Source organism: Bradysia coprophila, chromosome IV (genome assembly GCF_014529535.1).
Source record: "Bradysia coprophila strain Holo2 chromosome IV, BU_Bcop_v1, whole genome shotgun sequence".
Classification (NCBI taxonomy): domain Eukaryota; kingdom Metazoa; phylum Arthropoda; class Insecta; order Diptera; family Sciaridae; genus Bradysia; species Bradysia coprophila.
Window position 1 is genome coordinate 8,797,756 of NC_050738.1, and position 10,144 is coordinate 8,807,899.

Sequence of the window (10,144 nt, forward strand, 5' to 3'; positions counted from 1 at the left end):
CAGTGTCAGGGCTTATTATTTGAAATTTTAATTCTGAAAATTACGAAAACATCTGCTAATTCCGAAAAAGTTCCAAAAAATCCCGAAATTTTATTTTCAAATTTTCTTGGAACTTTTTCAGAATTTTCCGAAGTTTTCAAATTAAAATTCCCAAAAATAAGCCCTGCTTAGTTATCCTCTATAGCAAAACATGTGCTAAAACTAACTTTGTGACAACAATATGTTATACCTGCAACAAAAGAAGTGAAAGATTCATACGGGATACGCTTGCCGTTTTTAACAGGTTAAACGCTTCTTACTGCGAAATTTTATCGAAAAGTTATTGCGAAACTTCGGAAATGAAGGAAGTACGGGTCCCATAACAGAACTGACTTAGAACGTCAGTTACATCACAATAGTAAAATTCTCTATCAAACACCCCTAGAACTATATTTGCTGCGAACAAATGTGAGTGAAAACTTGATTTGGAAATGTACGTTCTGACTTAACTCATCTCCGTCTTAGTTCTTAGCTATTGGTTCTATTGGCTACGTCCAAACCATCGATATAATATATTGATTATATCGATGTAATGGTCCAAACATTTCTTCTTCTTTCAATTTGTTCAACAGTCAATTTTCTTCTAAAACTAATCGATAAACGAAATTGCAGCATCGTCCGCACAACAAAAATAAACATTGGAGAGTTGAAACATCTATTTTGTTTTACTCTACCAGCTCGCTATGCTCAATGTACTTAACCTGTTAGAGACCTCTGACAAGCTCTGACTAAAGAGGTGTTATATAGCAAAAATCAAATGACGTAATAGATCAGATAGTATAACTGTTACTATGCTTGCCGTCTGTGACAGGTTAAAGAAACTCACTTACGTCCCCTCAGTGATAGCCAAGATATTCGTATAGAAATCATCCTTGCGTCCTTGTTATAACAAATGATGTTATGTTTACGAAGGTTTTTTAGTGCTCGTAACTAAATAAGCACTGTTCGTTACCTGGGTTCTTACTCCCAATGACTTTCTTTGATAAATTGTAAAAAAATCCGTAATAGACGACTTTCCCATCTAACATGTTTGGACAATACTAACTTAAAGTTTAGAAACTTTTTAGTCACGTTATCGATAGTGATGACAAAAATCAGCGTCAATCTCTGGCCTGTACTGACATACATAACTTAATTGAATGTTAAACAAAAGAAGTAACAGATTTAATGATTAGAATTCAATACTCAAGAGACCCACCTTGAAAACAGCCTGATTATAATATATAAGATGATGTTGAGATGTGAAAGGACCAGACCTACCGAGTAAATGAAAGAACAAAAGTTTGCAATTTTCAACGAAAGACGAAATTTCTCAAAATTAAATTCATCTCTCCTTCTGTAGCTGAGAGAATGCAAGAATGCTTGAAGTATTTAAATTTTCTTAAAATTAGCAACAATGTGCCGTGAAGTCAAACAAATTTTAAAGTTGCAAGCATTTTCTAACGATCGAAGTCATAAATTCCAAATGTTACAAGCTTCCTGGTTTTGAAAAACGTTTTTGTAGTTTAGGGTACAATTGTGACAATTATGTTTGTGAGGCTTCGTCAACCCATCCTCACCTTTAAATCCTTAAAGCTTCATATTTCTACTTCTATCACGCAGTATCCAGAAGACAACAATAAGAAGTACAACTCTACTACAACAAAAAATATTTTCTCTATAATTCTCTGAACAATTTACATTTACATTCTACTTACAATCGGGCACCTTTCGACACCAATCCTGCACGTTAAACTCGGGAAAGAAAATTTTAATTTCTTTTTCCACTGACTCAATAGAATCGGAGCCGTGGCAGGCATTGCGCGTATCTGTCAATCCAAACTGACCCCGTATACTGTCCGGATGTGAATATATCGTTTTGAATACTTTGGTCGGTCCCATTAAATTTCTCCAGGATGTTATTGCATCGCATTTGTGTAGAATTAGGGCCTGAATTTCACCACTGAATGCAAGGAATATCGTTTAAGATCTGACAGAATCTGGCAAATTTGATAAATTGAATGCAAACCTTGTCATGAATGTAATAAGCCGATTGTAAAAGAATTTGCCCCTATGTTCTCCGTAAAACTCCTCCAGCAGCGGTTTAGTCATTTTTATCTGCTTCCTCCGAACGATTTCAAATTGATTGTCTGTGATGATGTCCTGCATTTGTTGAAATGCCACCGGATTACTAACAACGTGAGGCTTTATTATTGCAAACGTTAGAGGGAACTTGTTCATATTTTAAGTGAAAATTTGGGAAAAGTTTTCGCTTTCCGAACCGCGATATTTTTTTTTGTTTACGTTTTTCAAAACATTCGAGTAAAAAATTTCTTGATTTGACAGCACATGACAGCGTACTCTAGTACATTATCTTATTTTTACTTTCATAACAGAGAGTTGTTGATCAGAGAAGTTTTTGGATTAATGCATTAATGCTTTAGGTAAACGAAGGAAATTAAGAATAATGCTTAATATACTCTTACGAAAAAAGTACTCAGTGTGAGAGACAAAATTGAATTTTTTCAAATTTTTCTTTGTTTATTTGACAGCTTGCTCTCACGGCTCTCTCACGGAGTAGTTTTTGTTGAGTGGAGTGTACACTTTAGGGACCATTCATGGATGGTGAATGATGAATATGCGTTTTCGTGAGTCAAATGTTTGATCTACCCCAATTATGCCAATTATGCGGTATAATTGGGGGGTAGAACACATGTTCTACTCATCGAGTTTTTAATGAAATAAATATGCTGCCAGCACTGAAAAAAGTGGACGTCATTTATGAATGGCCCCTTAAGAAAAAATCCCTAAGTCGACAGCCAAAATATTATTTCCGGCCCAAGCTGCATGCAAAAGGGAAATTGTTCTACAGTTAACGTCAACCGAATTTGTGTCAAAGTTCGCATCAGCTGTTTTACCAGCTGGTGGGTGGTTCACTTATACAATAAATCGCATATGCCTGCAAGGTTCTGAAAGAACCTTGCGTGCCTGTGACTATGAAACACGTAAAAGACGCATAAGCTGTTTAAGATGGATTTGTTTGAGTTGGTAAAGGAGCTGAAGTGAACAAAGTTGATATTAACTGTACGATTTCCTTGAGATTTGGAAGCTCTATCACACAATTATAAAACAACTGAAAAGAAAAGTTAGTCGTGGTGTGCTCCTTTCTAAGAAATATGAGACTTTGATTGAACATTCTACGATCAGTAAACTGCACAAAGCATTTTTGGCTAGGAGTAATCAATGACTATTATGTCATTGAGAGCAATTATACCTATAGAGGAAATTTCAAACAAAATTTCGTAAAATATGAGGTCCCAACATGAAATATGAAAGGTTTATTGGTATGTGTTTGCCTTCTTAATTAAGTGGGTAAATTTAACTATCAAAAGCGTCAACGCATATAATGTATTTTATGCTACAAACTAATGTTGGGACCATATTTCGTCGTACGAATTTCCTCTCTAGGTATAATATTACTCTTTGATTTTTGAAAAAACCGTCGAAAATCAGGATCGCTAACTTCGTAATGTCATTTCTCTGTCCTTCATCTGAGGAGAGGAACGCGCAACTCTGTTTAGTTTCCAACATTATCTTTTAGGTCAGACTCGTTGGGACAAGTGGGTTGGCCTGTCGAGGCGCCACATTTTTTCATAGTACTTCATTCTCTGCGGCTTATTTTCATGTGAACCAGCTTCACATTTGTCATTACAGAACAAATGTCACCATATGAAGTTGTTACAGAACAAATGTCACCATATGAAGTTGGTTCACATGAAAATAAGCGTAGTGACTGCAGTAATTTTATGAATGTAAAATATGAGAAAACTCTATTACATTTCTTCTGAGTTTCTAAGCAGCATTCTCGTTTAGACTTCGTTTCATAAGTATACGTTAGCAGGCTTTGCATTTTTCAATTTCCAGTAGAATAAACATTACGTCTTTTTTTGTATAAATATTGAAAGTTTTAACTGTAGTTCCAGGTATTGCGAAGTGATTTTTTTTAGAAATATTAAGTTGAATAAAGTACTGTCTGCTCGGGATTCCGCAACTGGAGGGTTAAGTTATAAAATATGGCAGAGGAAAACCTTGGTATGATTATATTAAAACAAATTTTTCTTTTCGATTCCACTTCCGTTTCCAGAATGCTAAAATTATAAATTCCTCCTGTCTGGACTTTGATCTTTCTTAATATGGAATACGAAAGTTTCTGTTTCTGATTTTAGTTGATTATGCCGGTGCCCTTATATTATATTACAGAGATCAATTTCTAGGTTTGTAATGTTTTTATGAAATGCCTAGCGGTATTGATATTGTTAGGCCATCTTTAAAACGTTATTTTGGTCAATGAGTGACAGTCGTAAAACGTTTTTCAAAGCACATCTTAGGTCTTATGTAATAATCAAAGGTTTTCCTGTTCTTTAACTATCCAAAGTCTTGCGACCATGAAATTTTTATTCCATAGAAAAACCTGAGACAACTGTCGGTCATAAATTTCTACAGGACAATCCATAGCTCTTACATCTTAAGACGAATGGAGGAACGGTTGTAATAAACCGAACATGGATCGCAATTTATTGTCTTCATCTGTAATTACACATTTCGATTAAAGTTCTCAGCTCCTACATTTCGCTGTAAGATCGTCGGCTCCAAAATTATCGGTTAAAAGTCTCACAAAAAATTGCTCAAAGTTTAATCTTTTAAAAGAACGATAGCTTAGGTATGTTAGATCTTAGGATCATATAAATTATAGCCAGTATCCGTGTTGGTTAGTACTCATTGGAAATACATTGGATAAACTTAAACCAGTTTCACTTTCTCACTAACTTTTAAACCGTTGCCGGGCCACGAAGTACTTTTTTGTCTACTAGCGACACCATCAACGTCTTTATTGTCTGGCAAATGGTCTCTAAAATATCCCATTTGATTTATAGAAACAATAGCGCGTTCAACAATGATTAACGCCATTTTTTTATCAATTGTGTGTTACTGTTAAATGTTGCTCGACACGAACGTAAATAAGAACATTGAGTTATTTCCTTTTCCTTAATTTAATCAGCTGATCCTAAACTGTACAACGGCTGGATTCATAACAGCGCAGCCAATCCGACCGACGGTTTACCCAAAACCTGCACGATTACACAATCTGCACCAGGTAATCATCACAATTCAGTCCCGGTAATCCCGTAAATAAATGATCAAATCTTCAGCAGCCAATCAACAATCGTTTGACAATACATTCTACCGGATGTCTCAATCGTTAAATCAAATGATACCTGTGGAAGTAGTGTACCCTACGCCGCTACCAGATGAAGAATGTTCAAGGTGAGAGTTCGATTTTTTGTGAAACAAAGGCGACAAGTAATTTTGACAATTTTCCAATAAAGCGATACACCCTTCATGACTTCTTCAAAAATGAAAAGTCTTTCAATGGGCAACGTTCTGACGGATGATGTCTTTTCACAGGAACAATTTTTGAAGGTATTTTTGATTGGGATTGTAATCGACCGTGGCATTTATCTCTTGTCTTAACCTTACAGTTTAAAAACATTGTCATCAAGGGTTGCGAATCCGCAGAAAATTTGGCTTATTTCCACCGAAATCGTCCATGCTTCAAAAAAATAAATTGTCTGTGTGCCCGACTCAAGCAGGATGTCGACCGTGCCGATTCGGTTCTCGCCAATATCAATTCGCAAGGTGTTCCATGGGCCGTCAAAGATTTTATTTTTGTATTTACGCGCATCGTCAGTGCCTGGAACATAATCAAAGATTACGTGTATAACAATTCGGATGGAATGCGTACCGTCAAATCGGCGATTTCCGACCGATTGGTCGTCAGTTTCTTAAAATGGCAGGAAGTTACATCGGATTTCGTTGAAGATTTAACCAAATCATTTGATGGACTTCAGGAGCTGACGTTATCGCAGACCAGGAACACCGAGAGTAACCAGAAGAACTCTGACTCAAATCCCAGTTCCAACGAACGAAAAACTTTTTTCAGCGATACTGAGTCCTTTGAGTCATTCAAGGTTTCACCGAATAAAGATGGCGCAAACGAAGGTCCGGCCAGCGATCAATCATCCGACAGCAGTTCCAGTTGCAAGAATTTGAATGTTAAACAACTGTCGATAGGATCCGATCGCAAATACGATTATATCAAGACTGGCGTTTACAAATGTACGGTCGCAAGGAATGCTGCCAACGGCAACAATACACATCAAACTGGTGTGAGACGCATCGCACCGATGGAAAAGGATCAACTAAAGTGCCACAATGTTCATCCAGATGAAGCCAAAAAATGCTTCTTCACCAACATTTTATCGGGAATTCCGAATCCTGTTCGAAAGATAACGACACCGGAGAGATGTCATCCATTGCAAAGCAATTTTGTGAAGAATCCGACAGACGTACAGCAAGAAGCGGCGGCAATGAATTTAAGAAAGAACCCAAAAAGTGAATTACTACAAAAAGTGTGCTTCATTGAGGAGTCGAAATTCTTTTTCTCCTCTCAATTTACCAAAAATTATGTGAGTACACCGGAACCTTTGCTAAAATTATTTAAGGCCAGGCGATGTATAAGAAGCTGTAAGTCTAAAGGCCAGCTAAATAATTTGCGATAGTAAACCCGTTCACCTAGTCTTTAAGTGAGTTTTTAACGAGATTCTTTTGTAGACAGATAAGTCGTCCGTAAGATTTTTGGTGGAAGACTTTAATCTAACATTTTCTCCGTTACATTCCGAAGGGACGGCCAAATTCTTTTATATTCGGGGAGGCTCTTACCCGAAGATTCCCTGTTTGCTAGTTCAAAGCCTTACTTCTTCTATCACTTAAGATTCCCAGATCTTAGAAAAACGTGTTACGGACAAGAACAAAAATAGGATCGATCAACCAATCCATTCTGTGGAGATGATCGTTTTAAGCTTTCAGTGTTCCTTCATTCTAAGTGCTCTTAACCGTACGCTTTGTTTGTACGTACTAAGTAGTCACTTTTAACTTCTTCTTACTATTATAAGGACAGCAGCCAATGTTCACCGTTTCTATTTGTTGTCGTTGATGAACGATTCGCCAATCGATTCGTCACCAATGACTGAGATGAGGAAAACACAAAACATTTGGTTCTGTAGCATAACTGCCCAGATTGCATAAAGTTGGTGCTAAAGTCGCTGTTCCATTTACACTTTATTGAAATCTTACTTGGAGTTACTAGAATAGATGAATTAAAAAAACGTCAGCTGATTTGATCTTGACTTAGACCGTTACTGAGACATCAGTAGACTTCGTGTAACTTTAAAAAGACAGTGACTTTAAATAAAAAAAATTATTTAACGTCACTGTCTTTTTAAAGTCCTAGTCTGTAGCGCCACAGAACATTGTCTATGGTAGCGGATAGCAGACTCTAAACAAAGTCGTTTCAAAAAAAAAATTTCCGATCCATTTTACGCTTAAGAAAATTCGTAGAAGTTTTGCATAAGAACGCGTTGGTTAGAGCAAACAAAACCCTCTATCCGTCTCATATCAGCACGATCTAACGCGAAACTTCTTCTTCAATTTTACTTTCAGTTTCCTGACTTCCTGAAAATCGTCCCTAACTTCATTGATTTACGTTCAATCATTATGAAATCGGAAATGGAAGTCTTGGCCAATGTCTACGAAGTGGTCCATCAAATTCGTCAAATATTTTACAGCGCAAAGCTGTACCTTCTGGTTAGTAACTGCTTTCCATGTGATACCTACGGAACACTTGTATTATTTTTTGTTTCTACGATTTTCTCCAACTAGGAACGGCCTCATGAACTCTTGGACAAATGCGTTGCGATATTTGAACGAGAATTTGAAAATTTATTGCTAAGAGAATTTGCTGAATACGATTTCAAACGTATGACTGGATACGACTTTTAGTTACTCCAAAGTTTATGACTTCAGAAAATTATGCAAAAGAAAATTTCGAGCTTTCTCCGGAAGAAAAAAATTCTAATTTTTAGATTGTAAGACCAATTCATCTTGTCCCGGATATTCTTTTTTTTCATTATGTTGTTATTGTTCTTGGTTCCATGTTATAATCTTACAATGTGGTTATACAAAGTATTCGTTTAGAAAAATTCGTTCAATTTTCAGAGAAATATGGATAACGAAAAAATTTAACGTTTCGAAAAAATATTATTATTTTTAAGGTAATTTGAATTGTTTTTTTGAAATGTAAAAAAAAGAGAAGTTAAATCTGAATTTATTAAAGTGTAATGCTTCACTTTTGTCGAAAATTTAAATATTTGATTGTTAAAATAAATTAAAATATAATGGACGTTAAAGGTTCGCAGTTTCATTTCCGCATTTGTGACCCGTGTGCTTATCCATGGCACTCCTAAACAATTTTCCTTTATTCTTATCCGCTCACTCTATGCTTCTCAACATCTTTCATTTACTCTACGAGGGATTCTTTTGAAAAACAGCCGACCGAAATAGGACGCATTTTCCAGTGGAAAAAATTCTTCGAAGTTGGTTAGTGGGAGGTTTAAAATTCATCCACACTAACATATTTGCAGTTGAAGTTTTCGAAATACACGAAACGTACATGGTCGACATGGGTGTCATTAGAAAGATAATTTCACGTATTTTCGGGGCAAATGGGTTGTTATGGCAGCTTGATGCATCTACGATGAAATATGAGCACTGAAACCTCCTTCAACTTCTCATATTTTAAACCTAATAAGACCCTATTTGCCCCGGAAAAGGACATGCAATTACCTTTCAAATGACACCTCACAGGACCCTGTAAGGCTCGTGTAACTGGAGAAATTTCTGTAAGAAAACTGCATATTTTCGGTATTTGATCACCTCCCACAAGCTACACAAGTTTCGAAGAATTTTTTTGAAAGTGGTTTTGGCTTCTTTAGTTGGATACCTTTCTGGGCGCATATAAAAAATTCCACTGGATAATGCGTCCGATTTCGGTCGGCTGTTTTTCAAAAGAATCCCTCTACTGAATATTGATTGCAAGCCTAAATCTCAAACAAACACAACTGAAAGAAAAAAGGTGTTTGTAAGCGCCAACAGATTTGTGCATTTTCCACAATTTGCGTCAACATTATGTTTTCCAGATATACATATCATCAGTCGTTAGTAATAGGGTGCGTCAAAAAGTTTAGTGACTTATGCTTAGGCCAAACCATAATGGCAGGCTGGAACGTATTGGAAAATTGGGGAAACTAGGTTACAGTGGACGCCAGAGATATTTTTATAGAAATTTGATTCAGTCTTTATGCGGGGTTTTATCAGTACCTTGCGCGTATGTACCCTTATAAAGACGTATAAAGTAGTTTCCTTTGTATGAGCTTAAAAACAGGTGAATCAAATTTCTATACAAATAACACTGACGGCCACTGTACGTTTCAAAAAAAAAAAACGCCAACAGGATTCGAACCCAAACGATGAATTCAAATAAATAAATCAAACAAAAGGTACAACAACACCTCGTATACACTATAAAATTTATCGATCCACATAATATTTAAAAAAAAACGAGAGTAGCAAAACATCAGTCAATGGTGTGCTAGGGGTGCAGCTACGTAGTACCCGTATAATAGCTAATGTATACGGCCTGCAGCTTGCCTATAACGGGGCCCTCGTTACTACACAAACTCTACCCTGTGCACTCAGACCGATGTGAATGTCATTCAACATCTACACAGCTTTAACACGAACTTTGGTAAAATTGGTCTTAGCGAATTATAGCAAAAAATGTTATTCGTCGTTGTGTTCGTAATATCACATCTTCTATTGGTATAAAGTCGCATAGTCGTCTGCCATCGACAATGACAATGAATTATTTATTTACTCCAGCTAGCAGTCTCCTATAAAACAAATTCTTCTTATAACGAAATAAAACGTTTTGTGGCCAACATTAGGCGGTGGATGTAAAAGCAGCTGGCTCGATTAATTGCGAAGGTTAAGAAACACGATGGGACACACAATGGAATTTTAGAAATAAGAAAACTGAACCTAATGCTGACTACTTCTTCGTTTAGCTTAAAGGCAGCTCCCTTGTCCTATCATTTATTTTCAGTTAATTACGTTTTGGCTGACTTTCGCTTGGAGATTATGGAGTTTTGATTCATCAAACAAATACAAA

The 10,144-nt window shown here is 36.3% G+C and overlaps 2 protein-coding genes across 3 annotated transcripts; one reads left to right on the top strand and one right to left on the bottom strand.

Moving 5' to 3' along the window:
• Positions 1 to 1,675: 1,675 nt before the first annotated feature.
• On the bottom strand, positions 1,676 to 2,359 carry LOC119066934 (nucleoside diphosphate kinase 6). Its single transcript, XM_037169647.1, has 2 exons — positions 2,048 to 2,359; positions 1,676 to 1,981 (listed from the first exon to the last, which is right to left on the bottom strand). The coding sequence occupies exons 1-2, from the start codon at positions 2,257 to 2,259 to the stop codon at positions 1,729 to 1,731; spliced, it is 465 nt and encodes a 154-aa protein (XP_037025542.1). The 5' UTR covers positions 2,260 to 2,359; the 3' UTR covers positions 1,676 to 1,728.
• A 2,587-nt stretch (positions 2,360 to 4,946) lies between these two features.
• LOC119066932 (protein mitoshell) lies at positions 4,947 to 8,142 on the top strand. 2 transcript variants are annotated; one of them, XM_037169645.1, is made up of 6 exons: positions 4,947 to 5,173; positions 5,229 to 5,343; positions 5,406 to 5,499; positions 5,559 to 6,545; positions 7,579 to 7,722; positions 7,798 to 8,142. In XM_037169645.1, exons 2-6 carry the CDS (start codon positions 5,267 to 5,269, stop codon positions 7,915 to 7,917), a joined length of 1,422 nt encoding a protein of 473 aa, XP_037025540.1. In that variant the 5' UTR covers positions 4,947 to 5,173; positions 5,229 to 5,266; the 3' UTR covers positions 7,918 to 8,142. The 2 variants fall into 2 exon arrangements, with proteins under 2 accessions (XP_037025540.1, XP_037025541.1); XM_037169646.1 differs by having other exon boundaries at positions 5,232 to 5,343.
• Positions 8,143 to 10,144: the final 2,002 nt, after the last annotated feature.